The sequence below is a fragment of the Paramormyrops kingsleyae genome, chromosome 19, assembly GCF_048594095.1.
Source record: "Paramormyrops kingsleyae isolate MSU_618 chromosome 19, PKINGS_0.4, whole genome shotgun sequence".
Classification (NCBI taxonomy): Eukaryota; Metazoa; Chordata; class Actinopteri; order Osteoglossiformes; family Mormyridae; genus Paramormyrops; species Paramormyrops kingsleyae.
Window position 1 is genome coordinate 31070847 of NC_132815.1, and position 17834 is coordinate 31088680.

The window sequence follows — 17834 nt, forward strand, 5'->3', positions numbered from 1 at the left end:
CTTTCTCATTCTGACATTCAGTTTGGAGTTCAGGAGATTGTCTTGACCAGGACCACACCCCTAAATGCATTGAAGCAACTGCCATGTGATTGGTTGATTAGATAATTGCATTAATGAGAAATTGAACAGGTGTTCCTAATAATCCTTTAGGTGAGTGTATATATATATATATAAATTCACAGAGGCATTCCTAATTTTTTCTGTGGCTGTACAGTGGATTACATAGTCTCTTGAATTCCATCTACACCTGTTGAAAAGGGTTCAATGCCCTGGTGATATAACACAACATTTTACAGAAATTGTGGCCAAATGGCCTAGGACACATATGGTGTTTATATCTGGTCCAGCTTTGGAGTTTGACAAATGGCAAAGCATGGTACGTTTGCTAGTGGCTGGTTATTGGGAGACATTGGGTATCCTCTTAGCAAATATCTGCCAATTCAAGGGTTGAATCCCCAAACCATGGCTGAGGAAAGGTAAAACACTGCAAACCAAAGAGCCCAAACTGTTTTAGAGTGTGCGTTGGGCAAGTGAAAGATGTGATTCCAATGCCTACACAAGTCCTTGGGACCTCTAACAATTTCCCCTGACTGATGCTGTACTGTTGTTGTTGTGTGTGCTAGGCTGCCCACTGTTGCAGTAACTGTTTTATTAAAACTTATTTTTAGCTATACCCCCACAATAAGTTTTTATATTTCTTTTGAGAAATATTGTTTCCTTTTCCTATTGCTGCTCGCCATTGTTCTTTTTTACAAGAAAGAAACACCACATCTACATTCTGGCGCCGGACACACCGAGGCTGCCACAGGTCCCAAAAAAGTTGGCACGGGAGCATGATTTGGCTTGGAGAACATCTAGCAACTAATTAAGTTAATTGATATCAGGTCTCTAACATGATTAGCTATAAAAGGGATGTCTTAGACAGACAGAGTCTCTCAGAAGCAAAGATGGGCAGAGGCTCTCCAATCTGTGAAAGAGTGCGTAAAAAGATTGTGGAATACTTTAAAAACGATGTTCCTCAACATCAAATTGCAAAGGCTTTGCAAATCTCATCATTTACAGTGCATAACATCATCAAAAGATTCAGAGAAACCAGATCTTTCACCTATAGAGAACATTTGACGCATCATCAAATGAAAAATACGTCAAAGACGACCACGAACTCTTCAGCAGCTGGAAACCTATATCAGGCAAGAATGGGACCAAATTCCAACACCAAACCTCCAGAAACTCATAACCTTTATGCCCAGATGTCTTCAATTTGTTCTGAAAAGAAGATGAGACGCTACACCATTGTGGGCAGTGGTGGCTTAATAGTTAGGGAAGCGCACTTGTAATTGAAAGATTGCTGGTTTGAATCCCTGACCAACAAGGCACCACTGAGGTACCCTGAGCAAGGTACTGCTCCCTGGATGTTGAAATAGCTGTCCCCTGCTATGTCACAATGTCTCATATGGGCTAAATGCAGAGGCCATATTTTTTTGTTTTGTGCTGTGGTGTGTCAACAATGATGACTGATCACCTAAATTTTAAACATGCCCCTGTCCCAATTATTTTGGGACCTGTAGCAAACATCAAATTTAAAATGAGCTCATTTTGTGAATAAAATGGTAAATTTTCTCAGTTTAAACATTTGTTATGTTATCTACGTTCTGTTGTGAATAAAATATTGGCTCATGTGATTTGAAAGTATTTTAGTTTTCATTTTATTCAAATTTAAAGAACGTCCCAACTTTTCCGGAATTCGGGTTATAGGCTATACAGTATAGGCAAATCTCACCTGCGCTACACTGTATTTCAATAGGTTACTTTGTTGTGGTCTTAAATTATAGTTTTTTTGTTAATAATTTATTGTGGGTTTTTTTGTTTTCTTTTTTTTACAAATGCGTTTTACAATAATATACCTAACATATATTTCACCATAGAAACACGGGGGATCGATCTTCCTGTTCTCAAGTCTGTGTGGAGACTGGGGAGAAGCCAGCAAAGTGTAACTGTAGTTTGTTCGTTAATTCTGGAATAACGAAGGCTTTTGGGAAACACTCGCAAATCTCTTTTGTTTTTATGTTGTTCGTTATTCATCAAGATCCACCGTTACTGGAGAACTCACTCGAGCTCGACAGAATCGGTTCTGTACATCGAACCTAACTTTCCAATCACTAATGGCACTACGCTTGGTGAAGAAATTTAATTACTGGTCCACACGTACCATGCTCCTTTTCAGAACCATTATCAAAAGAATCACATATAATTTGACGTTTGTCAAGGTTAACTGCTTAATTGAAGTGGGTTTTGCAGTTCCTTACCCTAAGTAACTATACGTTATGCGATGCAGTGATTTTTCACCTTGCCCTTTTTTCTATAATTTTATATGAAATTGAAGTAAAAGCTGCAAATACGTTCGAATCAAAGTAACAATTTTCCCGAGTTGCCTTACTGTAGATCGTGAAACCTTTTAGGTGCTCATATGCAAAAGGTTTGCGCGGGGGGGGGGGCAGTTTATTTTCGGTGATGTCATTTCCTACCCACAAATTCATATAAATCGAGTGATGCGGCATTAAGCAGTACCTGAGACGACGGCGGAGCAAGGCAAACGTTGCAGAAAGAAGGAAAAACACATAAATGCAGCCACAGATGCACTGCTGATCTAAATATTATATTCATTCATTAAGGGAAATTCACTGTGCTTCACAACGTCTCATCGTCTCTCATCAGCAAAAATGACAAGGGCATGCGTTGTTTTTGCATTAATTGTGAATTATGGTAAGTAAATATTACTAAATGTTATGAGCATAATAACATGAGTTATTATGTCGGAAATACTGAGACATTTGATTGCATTTCAATTAATGGTTCCGCTGCCTACTGTAAAATACGTTCCGTTTTTGCGAAGCTGTCCTTTTCAGTTCAGCACCAAGGACAGAGCTAGAAACCAAAACTCCACGGATGTAATAATCATTCTAACACGGATTAAATTTCCTGTTTTATATTTGTAAATGTATATATTTTAAAACGTTGTGAAACACGATACACTTACTTTGGTTAGATGCGTATTAGGTCCATTACTGTTTTTTAAATAATGCATTCAGTGTCAAGTGTGTTTATATAATATAATCTAAATCGCTTTTGGCAGGATATGTCATTGCGTAAAACTACACTGCAACGTTTTAGATGGCCCGTGTATTCTGATCAAAACCAAAGTTTCTGAGGAGGAATTTAAAATGATCACTAACAAAAAAAAATATTTTATCCCGAAGTTGTTTCTTTACCAGTAACATCAGATCACATGGACAATAATGACGTAAAGGTAAGATTCTGATTTATGAACTATTATTAACTTTAAACTTTTGAATGGGCATAAATTATGGGGGGACAGGGGATTGTAACCCCCATTAACCCCCATTAATCAAAAACATATATATAGTATATATGTATATACTATACATAAATGGCAGTGGGAAAAGAACCAAGAAAACACATGGCGTCAATTTCCGGATCAGTTTTATGTACTTGATGGTTTGATTTGGCTCTACATGTAGCCTACTTCAAGGGGGTCAGAGACAATTAGGTCTAAGGCAAACACGGGTTCGACTAAAATACTAAGAACTCTGATTCTTACCAATTACATAACAGAGAGAAACACATGGGCACAGTTTCCCACATGCTGTTTAGTGCAAATGAAAACACACTGATTCAGTTTATTGGCAGGCTCTCCATTTTAACAGAGAGGGATGGCCCTGGTAGCTGTATCCCTCTCCGTGGAAGGGAACAGAACAGTGCCAGTGCTGCAATATCAGTTGAGCGTGCTGCTGCAGTTAGTGAGGAATGGACAAGCTGACCTGTTATGCTGATGGGTGCATTGCCTGCATGAACAGAGACAGATAAAGAGAAAATACATCGAGTGGTTAGAGGGGAGCATGCGCTGATCATGTGGGTAGGATACAAAGCATTTGGTGCAGAGGAAAGGTGTCCCTAGCTAAGTCGTGTCTGTTCAAACAAGAAAAGTAGTGAAATATTAAAACTGTAATATCATACAATGCAACCAGAGGTATTTCTTTTGATGTTTTTCACTCACTCTTATGTGCATCTAATGAAATGGCACCATAGGCAATTGCCTATGTTGCCAATAGAGCAGGCTGGCCTTGGTTCTGTTCTTTGGTTTAAGAGACAAGCAGGCTAAAGTCTACTCATCAAACTCCAGATGTACTGATCTCTAGCACATGCAATTCAAGTGTGAAAAAAAGAATTGAGTGTATTTTGTATGTTAATTACATTGTTCACAAGCAGTTTACCAGACAGTGTCTGCAGAACATTTTGATTGGGGTGGCTATCAGGGGCCAGTAATATTTAAGGGCTTGGGCATGATACTCCGTGCTTTTTTATGGGTCCTTTTAGAAAACAAAACAATCTGTATTGTTTTATTATTTTGATATGGGGTGGCTACAGGGGTGGCCATATATTTACTAGGGGTGTCGACCCCCTTACATCCACCTCTGCTCTTGATCCCTGATTTCTGCAGGTGATGAAATGTATCGTGGAGGTGATTGCTGATGTTCTGTCCATCCCCGGGCCCAAACCTGTCAGCCGGGAGTGCCTGGACACCCTGAGAGCAGGTAGGGGTTTTCAGCAAGGGGATTGGTCATTGTGAGCTGGAATATAACTGTCACTGTAGTATAAAACTAAGGCACTGATGGCATGAGGACAAGGGAGGTCAACAGAGAGTGAAGTAGCAAAGATGATTCACTGGTCAGTGCTGAGCAATCAATGGAGCTGGTTATGTAATCCAGACCAAACAGGATGGGGAGGAAATGGGTGGAACAGTGCATGGACAGAGAGGGGACACTGGAGAGGGAGGATTTTTTTTTAGATTATATTCAGCTTTGTCATTGTGCCGAGTACAGGTAAAGAATCAATGAAATGCTGTTAGTATCTAACCAGATGCACAAAATATATACAAATATATACAAATGCAATAAATCATGTATAATTTATTCTATTTGTATATATTTATATATTTTGTGCACCTGGTTAGATACTAACAGAATTTCATTCATACAGCATTCCAGAGGGCAGACAGAACATACAGAGAGAGTGATGCTATGAATTATGACAAGATGCAATGATACAAGTGCAAACTAGAAATTTAAATTGTGCCAAATTAACAGTGCAAACAAATAAGCAGACAATCCAAACAAAACCAGTATTTCACACTGCAAATGTGAAAAAAGATGCTTCCAATGGAGCAAAGACAGAACGGCACAAACAAGTTGGGGGGACAGGCTGTTTATTTTAGGTGACCATAAAAAGTACAGCCACTGTTGTGGCTTCTTCACCAAGCTGGTAGCGTTGGTTGTCCATGTGAGGTCCTCCGTGATGTGGATTCCCAGAAATTTTAAACTGGAGACTCTTTCCACATTATCATCATTGATGTTTAATGGGTGGTTTTTGGTTTTGTTGATATTGAATGACAAGTTGTTTTCTGTGCACCAAACTGCCAGTTTGCAGACTTTTTCCCTATAGGCTTATCCCCTTTTTAGATCAGACCCATCACTGTTGTGTCATCTGCACATTTAATTATTGTGTTTATGAGGAAAACAGGTACTCAGTCCTATGTGTAGAAAGAATAGAGGTGGTTCAGTACGCAGCTTTGTAGGGTCCCATTGTTGAGTATCAGATTAGGGGAGAGACGGGGGCCAACTCTGACTGTTTGTGGGCAGTTTGGCAGAAAGTCCTTGATCCACATTGACTGAGACCCAGAGGGAGACTGAAGAGGGAGGGGAGGCTGGAGAGGAGGCAGAGTCTGGACAGAAGGTAAAGCCTGGACAGAAAAGAGAGACTGGAGAGGAGGCAGAGTTTGGATAGTGAAGAGTGACAGGAGAGGAGGCAGAGTTTGTACAGACAGAAGAAACTATAGAGGAGGTAGAGTAAGGAGAGAGCAGAGTGACTGGAAAGGAGGCAGAGTTTCGACAGACAGAAGAGTCTGGAAAGGAGACAGATTCTGACAGAGGGGAGAAACTGGAGAGGGAGGAGGGACTCCAGGGTGAGTGAAGTACCAGTGCTACATGTGTAGGGTGATGTGGGGAGTCAGTTCTTGTTCCCCCTGGTCCTTCAGAGGGTTTGCTGCTCTTCCTCGGTAAGCAGAAAGCGGAGGCCCAGCAGTGCAATTGTGTTCATTAATTGCCTGTTTGCAGTAGAGCCCCAAGCCACTCACTATAAATTTCAGCACAATTAGCTACCGAAAAGCAAAATTCTTAATGTGATCAATGACTGGTCATAGCTGAGTCTTGCTAACAGATTAACAGGCCCTCCTCTGTTCTGTGTGTGTGTTTCCTAGATGAGCGGCTCATTTCCATCCTCCGCCACCAGAACTTCTTGAAAGAGCTTCAGGATATTGCTGCTCAAGGTGGGACCTCAAACCTGACTTGGTGTCATAAGTAAGAGGCTGCTGTCTAATGTATCAGACCAGCCATTAAAGAGCCAGCAGAGTAACACAGTGTGCATTCCCTAAATGTTCAATCCAAGAAAGGAATTATCCTAAGCTGATTGCTACTGCTTAACTGGTAATACTTAATTAGTAAACCCTTTCAAGGTAATGAAACATTTAAAAAAATTCAAAAGGAAATCAAATATAGCTTAAATCATTTAACAGCACATACCACTCAGCATTTTATTAAATTTGATTAAATATGAGATTATATGAGGTATCCACATGCTTGTTACACGCTTGTTGTTTTGGCCATCAACAGGGGCCACTGAGAGAGCCAATCAGAAGAATGCGATTGGGGCTGGTCACATGTTTGACATGCTGGGGTATTCCCTGGGTTCAAGAGAGTTAGCAGGTAAGAATCTTCCCTAGCCATGTGTGTATGTGACGCGTGTTTGTATATGTGTGTGTGTGTTGGGGGTGGGGGGAGCGGCACAGACTGCGCTTCCCTCAGTGTGCACCTGGGGCACAGACCATCCTTTCCACAATCCACAGTGCATATATATGCATTGTGGAAGGTTTCACTGAAATTTGGTGGAGTGTAAGATGGGAATACAGGACGGCTCTGGCAGCCACTCTGTAGCCCTTTTTGCAGCAGAAAGAATGGAGCAATACACGTACAACATGCAGTGAAATGTATCCTGAACCACTCTTTTGACTGTGCAACTAGTTACAAAGGATATGAAAAAAATAAAAAGGGCTTAAATAGAACATTGAATATAATACAGATTTGAAACAGATTTACAGATGTGTGATATGCAGTTATAAAGCTAAAGTGCATTGTATGGAATGATGACGATGAGAATGAGACCATGAGAAGGTTGCTGTCCAGTATAGTATAAAAGTACTAATAATATACTATAATACAGTGTAGAGAGAGGGGGCATGTCCTGATTGAGGAGTCAAATGACCTGGGGATAAAAACTCCTTGTGGGTCTTTCTGTCTTGGCCATGATGTTGCGGAACCTTCTGCCTGAAGCTGAAATAGTTTGTTACCAGGATGAGAGGGGTCTTTTACAATATCAGTGAGCAATGGTTTCAACCTTGATACTCGTCTATGAATCAGGTATAATTTTCATGAGGCAGGGAACACTTGCAATTCTATGGGAAGGTGCACCTCTGCAGGGTTTTAGAGACTGGCAGTGTTTAGTCAGGTAATTCTTATTGCCCTCTAATTGGGTTGAATTACCTAGAAAATCAGTTTATTCAAAAAATTAAATAAGTAAAAACTATTATTCTCCCTGGTTGTATTTATCTAGTATTTTTTGAGGATATGAAAACATTATGTGTCCAAATTTGCAATAATTGAGAAAACTGGAAGTGTAGCAATAATTTTGCAAATAACCAGCTACTGAAAAGACAGTGGGTGGAACACAAACCGAAATCTGTCATTTGAAGTGTGGGTCAGATGGATGGGTGCAAACTATGGGGGGACAGGGGGGTTGTAAATCCCCCCCAATAACTAGAACAGGCCAATGCGATCACCCAAAATAATCATATTGTCAGGATGAATGGGTGGGGACTTCAAGCCCCCCAGTGTTCAATCCAAAGTTACACTGTTGGTCAGCCGCCAATTTGCTCTTTATTCATGGATTTGAAAGCTGGAAAATCTGTATTTAATGCTTGCTTTCCTTGCTTCTCCAAACTACAGTGTTTTTGTTTAACATGTTTTAACAGGAAAATACGTATTAGATCTACTGTTAAACATATAGAATCATGGGCCTGTGTTTTTAGTGATTATTTCCAGCACTTTTCCATTGTTACAAGGCTGTTCCCAAAGCATTTGTCGCATAAATTAGCAATGGTAATGTAACGGTCGAGGAGCACATTTAACGCTGTTAATATTTGCTGAGGAAATTCGGATTTGGGGCTATGCTTAGTTGAACTTTCAGTATCTAGGTAATGAATACTTTTGACTTTCTACAAGTAGAACCAAAGTGAAATAAACTCATAATAAAACAGCAAATGACTTTTTCAGTTTTATATAAAATCAATACGTTACGAAAAAGTATCCCATCATGTCTTTGTATATCTTATTGAAAATATCCATATTTCATGTCAAGAGCTAGCCTGATGTTTTTTTACTTTTAGCTAAAATCTTAAACCAAAAATGTTCGTAGTTTGTATTATAATTCAACAAGAAATTATAAGTTTTCTTGGGGTGACTGATTATACTGTACTTACTTTTAGATACAGTTGCACATCTATGTAACAGCAACTGCATAGAACATTCAGTAAAAAAAAGCTAACACCAAAATAAATAAATAAATAAACAAACAAACAAATACACTCATAGACATAGTCTTACCTTACACACAGCACATGCATCTATGCATCTATCTATGCATACAGTACCTCTATTGTTAGTCTCCCATAATCATGCATGTGTTACTAATGTTATTGTGAAACAGCTGAATGAGTCTTTCAATCAAGGAAACACACCAGTCAAAGCACAAGAGGAACTGAACTGTTTAGCCAAGCACAGGAGCCATTCAGTTTTAAAGTAGTTTTTAAAACCTGAAGTAGCTCAAAGTGTCCTCCCTGACATGCACTACTGGTTGCCCTATTTGCTTTTCACTAGTGGGGGCTAAGTGGGTTAGGTAAAGCTGCACTGTGCTCTTGTCTTTGTGGCCTAGAAACTCATAGCCACAACTTTTCATTTTCTCAACTGACAAAACACGTACTTTTTCTCCAACCCATACTGCTTCTCTTCTTCTTAGACCAATCCATGCTGGTTGCTTTGAGGGCTGCTCCAACTGAGAAGAGGGAGGCCAGATTGGATGTGAAGGAAATGTTTGCCAGCAAGGCATCTGAAGAGCCAAACAGCAAGGAACAGGAGAGCAGGCAAAACCAAAAGTTGGTTATCAGAACTCAGGAGGAGGATAAGCATGGGCCAAAACAGAGGGGGAAGACCAGTTCTGAGGAAGCTGAAGAGGATCAGGTTAGGAGTGCTGCAGGGGAATACAAGATGCAAGCTGACACAGGTTTGTTGAACCTGCCAGCTAAACCCTACCCATTAAATAAACAATGCAGAGGAAGCTAACTTAAGAACATTAGTCTGCTCAGCAGAAACTGGATATCTGTATCCAGGGTCTCGGAGCAAATCACAGCATGATATAAGAGCAGTGGCTACAGGAGCTCGATTAACATGTGACAAACCTCTGTCACGTGTGGCCTAACAGCAATAATCCATGAATTTTGTAGCTGACCAGAGGCTGAAAAAAATATGAGGGTTATTATAGTGCAATAAGTGCCTACAGCTATATGGAATGTGTGCCCAGGAAGATTTGAGATTGTTGAGTAGAAAAAAGATTAATCATAGACCCACTGGATTGACAGGCCAATCTGGTGCCCTCTTTGTTATGCTTGGTAAAGGGAGATACATGCTGAGGCAGAGCAATAGCACTATGATGGATGGGGCAGCAATTCTGAGGGCCATTATAATTCTGGTCAGTTCAGCAGGGTACCAGATTGATTAAATAAATGGAAATTGAACTAGATCCAGGTAAGAAAGCTTGCAAAATAGGCATAAAACCCTGCAATTCAATCAGGCAAATGCTAAGTCTCTGATCCTCCTGGCAGCCAGGATAGGAGCACTGGAACAGGTGCTGTGGCTGACTACAGTGGGGCAACTCAGAACGCTCTAGATTAACATTAATACTCAGAAACACTCTTACCATTTAATGCTGTTGATAATTTACTGAGGAGATTCAGATTAGGGATTCAACATCTACATGGCTACTTTTGGTGTACTACAAGGAGAACCTAAGTGAAATAAACTCAAGAGAACTTTAGTGATTCTATGTCCCAGAAAGGCCAAGATAGGTCGAGTTCCAGTCTACACTTTTCTCCCACAGGACACAAGCTAGAGAGTAGTCATAAGGCAGAGCTCAAGGTGGGAAAACACATGGAGGAAGAAGAGAAGGAGGTGGCAAAAAAGGAGGATGCAGAGAGGTCTCCTGAAGGACTGGACAGTGAGGCAGAAGGAGATGAAGAAGAAAAGGATGAGGAAGAGCAGATCAAACACTGGAACAGAATTGTCAAAATGACAGAGAAGTCATCTGAGATGGATGTAGGAAGTGATGACACCTTCACAGCTGGAGAACAGCCCATGGCGCTCAACCCGTCCCACCACTCCAAGGAGGACAGTGAGGAGCAAATCCAGGAGCTCCAGATGATGGCTCGCAGGGAGCCCACTGAGCGGAGAGATGATGACGGCAGTGGCAGCAGGAAAGCTGAGGTATGTTCCTGTTGCCTGGGCCAGTGGGCGCATGTGCAATGTGGCATGGCGTTGGAGATCTCACTTTAGGAATATGTGGGCTTTGGCCAAATGCGGAGATCTGACTCCAGCATGGCCTGATACTCCTTAAGCAGGAGAGCAGCGGGGAGGCCTTTCCGTGTCCATGACAACTGGGAGTAAACAGCTTGCTTGCCTGCAGCTGTCTTGTGTCCCTAAGGTGCCTCTTCCTGATAAGCACATACTGCCTGTAGTCTCTCAGGCGGCACTGAACACTTATAGCTGACCTTGTTCATGTTTTACTCACTTAATAGTCAGGGTCATGCAGAGTTACATGGCCATCTAAGTTACGGTGGGATCCAGTATGTTATTTCATACCACACCCTGAAAAGCTTGTTTCTGAAATATCACTTCAGTGTCTCATGTTGTCTAGACTTCATTCTTAAATACAATGCCCGTCAAAAATTTGGACACACCAAGCTGCCTCCAAAGGAGAGTGATAGAGGGTTGCATCTAGGGTGACCACCTAATCCATGTCAGGAGGGACACTATGAGCTAATTCAGGTTTGGCAAACTACTTTAATGAAAGGCTCCCCTACTCGGCTAAATTGTTTGGTTTGTCTTGTACTTTTACTAGTTTGTTTCCTTGATTGAAAGACTCATCCAGCTGTTTCACTTTAACATTAGTGACACATGCATGATTATTGGAGACTAACCAATCAACACACAGCAAGAACTCAGTGCTTAAATTAATTCCAGGTCTTTTTAATTGAAATAGTTAGAATGGCAGTTTGCAAATCCTGTCATAGCTCATAGTGTCCCTCATGACATGGATTGGGTGGTCACCCTAGTTGCATCACATACCTGGCCACCTGATCTAAATACAGTAGAAATGGTTTTGGAGGAGTATGACCAGAGAGTGAAGGAAAAGAGGCCAATGAGTGCTCAGTATATCTGGGAGCTTCACGATAGCTGGAAAAGCATCCCAGGAGGCCACCTCATGAAACTGGCATAGAGGAGACAGTAGGGTCAGCCTGTCCCTGGAGCCACTGGGGTTAATGGCCTTGCTCAAGAGCCCAATGGTGGGATCAGTCTGCCGACCCAGGGATTTGAACAAGCAACATTCTGAGTTCCAACTGACAGCTGTCTGCCACGCCCACAACACATAAATTTTTCTTGGGACAATTTGCATTATTTTATAGGTTTGATGTCTTTGTAATCATTCTAAAATGTAGAGAATAGTACAAATAAACATTTCTATGGGTAGGTGTGACCAAACTTTTGACTGGCACTGTATACCCAGCAATCAACAGGTGAATCCATCCTGGCCAAATTTGCCATTCTGGCTGATACTGAGTTTTCCACATCTCAGGCTCCCAGCTGTAGTTGCGCTTGCATTCCTCCCTGTGCAGACACCCCTGACCTGTACTCTCCCCTGTCCTCCTCTTCTCCCAGCAGGACCAGGAGATTGAGAGCCTGGCAGCCATCGAGTCGGAGCTGGAGAGCGTGGCCCAGAAGCTGCACAAGCTCAGAAGAGGCTGAGAGCAGAGCAGGGACCGCTCCTCACTGCCCTCCTCTTCCTCTGCACCCCGTTATGGACACACTCCGGCTTTCTGAAACGGGCTGCTGCTGAAAGAGGGATTTCTTTTGGTACTGTCCCTGTCTCCCCTTGCTGCTCTGTTCACCTCTATGGCCCTTCCTCTCCCTGAGCTGCCTTAGCTCCTCCCACTCCCTGAGCTGCCTTAGCTCCTCCCACTCCCTGAGCTGCCTTAGCTCCTCCCACTCCCTGAGCTGCCTTAGCTCCTCCCACTCCCTGAGCTCCTCTCCACTGTGCCTCCTCACCCTCAGTACCCTGTCTGCTTCATTAATGATCTTTGCCCTCTGCAGAGCTACAAAAAATACTAAGTGGCACTAATTATATTTATATCCTGAGATATTTATGATTTTCTGTGTTGGCTGGGGTGTAGGAAATGAATCTAGTCTGCAGGCAAATGTTTAAAATTTATTTATAAAATATTATGCTTTGTTAAGAAGACATTAATTGAAATAATCATTATGAAAAACTCATGCAATAAATAAGAATTTTTAATAGGCAAATGACAACTGTATTTAAGAGCTATGGGATTTATCTACAAAAATCAATAAACTAGATGGAATTACCTGTAAATCCATCTGTATGTGTTTCTTTTCTGCACTGATAATACTTATTCATTTAGCTTCTTCATATATCCTGTACACCAGGGCTAATGGTGTATCACAGTAGCAGCCTGCAATACTTTGTACAGCCCTCTCTGATGGATGTTAATTTTATTAGGCTGTAGGTGGCATTTCCCACCCCACTTGTGATATAGTAACGAGCCTGAAATTATTATCTGACTGTTCCCATGACTGACAGTGACACTACCAGTGGGTTATATAATAACCTTCTCTGTTCCCCATTAACACAGTGCTGACATATGAATAGGGTTAATCCAGCTCCTCGCTGATTGCTAATGTGGCTGTGCTTTTGTCAATCCCTGTGTGGTTTAATGTTCTATAAAAACCTGACAAAGACACCCAGGTCTACTGATAGGCCAGGAAAACAGGATAATGTGCCGGAGTGCCAGCCAGCAGGGGGGATTTCAGGCAGACAGTCTGGAATGTTTCTTCATCTGTTTGCTTCACCAAAAAAACTAAATTGACTGAGTTACCGCAGTATTTTCAAAACAACCAATTTAATGCAACTGAGTTGTATCCATATCTATGGAGCCCCTGATGGGACCTATTCAAAAAAAAAAAATTCTCTTACTTCTGTGTGCACACATGAAAGTATCTCGTGCTCATGCAAAATTAAGTCATGCACATGAGAAAATATCTTGTGCGCATGCAAAAGTATGATTTTAATTTTTTGCACAGGTCCCCTCAGGAGCTCCGTGCATATCTTATATTTCATTTATTTAAGAACAAAAAAGCACTAAACAAATTACACGGATTTGTGTGACAGGAATTGCAAGTTTTCTAATGTTTTTTGCACATTTTCCTACACTATTACTGATACCATCCCCTTCATAAGCTGTTTATTATTATTTTTTATTAATGACGTTATGTGAAACATTATAACTAATCTTAAAGTCATTAATTAAAAAAAAGCCTTATGCACCCCATTAGGTGTAATATGAAAGAAATCCAGCCTTTAACATGGCCAGAGTAGCCTAGCCTACGCTTATATTTAACGTTTCATACAATTATCGTAACTCAAGACGCTATAGCAGGTTCCCGTTTTGCAATGTTTTTTTTACAGATAATGATCATTGCTTTGCTTAACTGAATGACATGCTGCTTGTGCACCCTCCATTACAATACTGCAGGATCACAAACACCCAACATGACTTTGAACAGCTTTCAGTGAAGTACGTGCGTGTGGTTCGTGAGTTGCACATCCTCTGTCATGCTGATACTGAATGCTCTAGTTCTGTCTCATACACATACACACAGCAGACACTATTAATAAAACATTAAAACTGAATTAAGAATTCACGTGGCCCACAGATATTTTCAACTGCTGATTTTTCAAAATTGAGGTGAAATTTTATTTTTAGCTCTTTAAAAAATTACCAAGATCTGGGCCTCGTGACCTCATATCTGGCAGGCCCTGATTGGGAATGCTCCCCAGACAAAGGTATATCCACTCAAGATGAACTGACACTGGACAAGCAGGCACAGGACAGCACATACATCCATATGCAAACTGTAACGCAAGGTGGTCAAGCTATAATCCAATTGAGTGCGAGAGACCTATGAAGAAACATATGGACAATCGCAATCTTTCCAGCATCTTTCACATTAATTTTTAAAGGGTCTGCTTGCTCAGTATATCTTTTCAGCTGTCCCTGTGCCCTCTGAAGCCATACAATAGCGTTACACTGCCAGGGCAGCTGGGAGATGTAGTTCATTGTTCACTGTAGCGCTGCAACAAGAGGACAATGCAGGATTTTTTTTCCACTTAGTGAGTGGAAAGAAGTAGGGGCGCCGTAAAATGGGGGAAAGTTAGGACGATTCCAAGGGCCCCTGAGTGACTGCATCCCTAAAAAAGTTGAAACATAACCCAACTGATCTGAGTTGGCGGCACCCCTGAAAAGAAGTATATTTGCATATCCATTCAGATAATATGTCTTGTAATATTTTGAGACTTATGGTCAAGACCAAGGAAAGATCAAGACAAAATGGGCTCAAGACCAACATGAGGCTGAGATGAGACCAGATCTGAAGAACTACCACTCTGAAAATCACGTACTGAAATATGTGTAGTATTATCGCATTTTCTTTTGAAGAAGTCATCTGATTTATCTTTTAGCTGTGCATGTTTTGTTTCCAAATGCCGGTGTAATTTCGACGGTTTCATAGCCTCGTTACTTAGCTTGGCAGATGACACAGATTGGTTTCGGGGGGTACTATCGCTAGAAATAAAACCGAATTTAATGTATGAAATGTTGTAATTTCGAGTAAATGGGCGATGCTTTTTTGCCTCTGGCTCATCCTGTAAGTCGGCATCATTTGATGGATGCTTCCGAAAGAAAGAATCCAGACTCGCTTGCTTTGAACACACCATGATTTATTGACAGCTCTTGTAACTTGTGTGTGTCTGTGAAAAGTTTGGAGTGAATGAGACAAAGGGCGGGAACGCTTAACATTCTAGAATGCTAAAACAAGGGGTGGGACATGAAGTCAGGGGGACAGGGAGGGGCACACAATGACAGCAATGCTGAGATCAGACCTGATCTGACTGAATTTTGATTGGTGCAGAAACGAGGCTCTACCTCCTGCGCCACCATCTTCACCCAAATTGTTCTTGTTATTTTACCAACAAATCTTCTTATGCAGTATAAACATGGTTATTTATTATATCTGTAGTAGACAAAACGTTACACGTATCAATTCAAAGAATTCAACCCACATCGACCCAGGAAAACAAATATCTTTACAATATCTTTTCAGGGCTTCCCTGAATTACCTTTCGGTGTCCCGTAAGGGACGGGGCCATAGGCGTCGGGCCCGGGTCCCGCCCGCCCTGCCCCCTGGCTCGCCCGTTCGGCCCCTGGCTGTGGCTCGGTGGCTGCCTGCGGGTCCTCCGGCTCGGGGTCGGCGGTCGCCTCCGGGTCCCCCCCTGGATCCTCGGTGCCGGTCCTCGGTCCCGCCTGCGGGTCCGTGTCGGCCGCCTCCGGGCCCCCCTGCTCCGGCTGGGCGTCGGACGGCGCCTTCTGCTGCAATACTACGCCTACATGTGCACGTTAAGCATATAACTGAAAACCATTAGGGAATTAAGGTAGTCACATTCAAACACTTGTTTTCCCTTTGACTACTAACAAACAATTATTAACATAACCACAAATAAAAAAAAGAGGTTAATAAAAACAGACATGCATCATGTTACAAAATTTTAGTGCCTATATTTTGGACTATATTATCTTTTTCGATATATCTCAATGCTAAAAAGAGGAGAGGTAAGAAAGACATCCTTGCATGTCTTCACTGACCAGCAGGACTGGGATGGAGCAAATCCTGTTCTAAAAGAAAATAATTTAAAAAACTAGACCTGGGAGAATAGCAGAGTGGTGCAGATCACACCTGCATTCCCACAAGGATAAGTGCTGTTGGTGGGCCAGGATGAGGGCAGGTGGACCATCTGCCCTGTTAACAGCAGTAGCAGCAGCAGGATGTTGGTTGGAGCATCCATTGCCATCCTGGGAATCAGTCAGCCATGATACCTTTGTCTCGAAGCTCCTCTTTGACCCGAACTAGATGTGTTGAATCTGGATAGCCGAAACATCATGGCCCTCCCCAGATGGAGGTTTTGTGGTGGATATCATTCCAGGTGATGACATTCTGCATGACTGTGGTCATGGAGGTACCAATGGTAAAGATGAGTCGCTGTTCAAAGACCCGACGCAGCAGACCTATAAAACTGTTTCCTTCTGAGCTGTCCGGGAGGTAGGTCACACTGTCTGTTCCTGGATACCTCACCCTGGGTTTGGGTGCTCTTGACTTGCAGATGTAGATTATACAAACACAGCCGTAGCCCTCATGTCCCGACAGGTCTGGGTCGCGCTCCACCATCATGCTGCCATTGGCAGGCTAGTTCCCAATTAACTGGCCATACACCATGCGGCACACTGGACACACTTGCTTCACCTGGAATGCCTGATCTAGGCAGGTCCGACAGAAGGAGTGTCCACACTTGTCCAGTGTTGTTCTTTCCACAATCTCACCCATGCATATGGTACAGGTAGTCCCACTGTCTGCACCCAGAGAGGTACCAAATTCGGCCTCCCTGCCAGCTGACGTATTGTGATACGTGCAGTGATGGGCGGTACCGGCGCTTCATGTAGCGAAGCTATTAGTTTAGCTACATTTTCTAGTAGCTCGCCTGTTGCGTCGCTGATTTCTGAATCAAATAACTTTCCAGTAGTTATGTTATTTTTTTGATCAAGTAGCAACGTAGCGTCCACAAAAGCTAAAATTTCCAGGACATGTCTGAGAAAAGCAGAGGTTTCCTCTGCAGTATGATTTTGAAACGCAACAATCACAAATAAAGCATGTTCATGCATGACCTTGTACTCTGCTTCTATTGCCTGTCTATCGAAACACACATGGGTATGGCAGCGTCATGAGATCGATACTTCAGTTTCAATTTCTGTCCTGAATGCACTGCGGCTGTTTGTGTAAGCGATGCTGCTCATGTAACTCAGCGGCGCCAGGCAAGCAAATAGGCTCACTTGCGCGTGCACACACACACACACACACACACACACACACAGAGTTTAATATTTACAATAAAGTATTGAACTAGTGGGCCGTCAAACCATTCTTGCAACAATTAAACAGCAGAGATAGTTCGGGGTTTAATCACCAGATGACGTCTATTACACCCGTATTACTACAATCCACATACTCGCACTGCTCACCGTGCACATCGCCCCGTTTACTCCTCATACACACAGTGGGTACTACAATAAACATTAACAATTATACATGACATAACACACAGCACTTTTATAATGACACAAGCGATTACTGAGAACTATTTACAAGCTGGCGTAAGTCCAACATGCTGCGCTGCCCACCGGTACCTCCGCG

The 17834-nt window shown here is 42.1% G+C and overlaps 2 protein-coding genes across 4 annotated transcripts; one reads left to right on the top strand and one right to left on the bottom strand.

The window, feature by feature from the left end:
• Positions 1-2526: 2526 nt before the first annotated feature.
• LOC111838663 (chromogranin-A-like) lies at positions 2527-12888 on the top strand. Of its 3 annotated transcripts, none has more exons than XM_023801889.1 (8): positions 2527-2763; positions 3258-3307; positions 4520-4613; positions 6335-6403; positions 6747-6839; positions 9205-9468; positions 10342-10724; positions 12177-12888. In XM_023801889.1, exons 1-8 carry the CDS (start codon positions 2721-2723, stop codon positions 12261-12263), a joined length of 1083 nt encoding a protein of 360 aa, XP_023657657.1. In that variant the 5' UTR covers positions 2527-2720; the 3' UTR covers positions 12264-12888. The 3 variants fall into 3 exon arrangements, with proteins under 3 accessions (XP_023657657.1, XP_023657658.1, XP_023657659.1); XM_023801890.1 differs by having other exon boundaries at positions 12180-12888; XM_023801891.1 differs by lacking the exon at positions 3258-3307.
• Positions 12889-16448: 3560 nt separating this feature from the next.
• Positions 16449-17078, bottom strand: LOC140581224 (probable E3 ubiquitin-protein ligase DTX3). The gene is given in 1 exon segment (XM_072703131.1): positions 16449-17078. A coding segment is annotated over 1 exon segment (522 nt). The 5' UTR covers positions 16971-17078.
• Positions 17079-17834: the final 756 nt, after the last annotated feature.

What these genes read in the sequence shown, in the direction of transcription:
- LOC111838663 (XM_023801889.1), top strand. Translation starts at nt 2,721, where the DNA reads ATGACAAGGGCATGCGTTGTTTTTGCATTAATTGTGAATTATG. An exon ending in TCAGGATATTGCTGCTCAAG is followed by an intron (nt 6,404 to 6,746) that starts GTGGGACCTCAA and finishes GGCCATCAACAG; the next exon opens with GGGCCACTGAGAGAGCCAAT. An exon ending in CAAGATGCAAGCTGACACAG is followed by an intron (nt 9,469 to 10,341) that starts GTTTGTTGAACC and finishes TTTCTCCCACAG; the next exon opens with GACACAAGCTAGAGAGTAGT.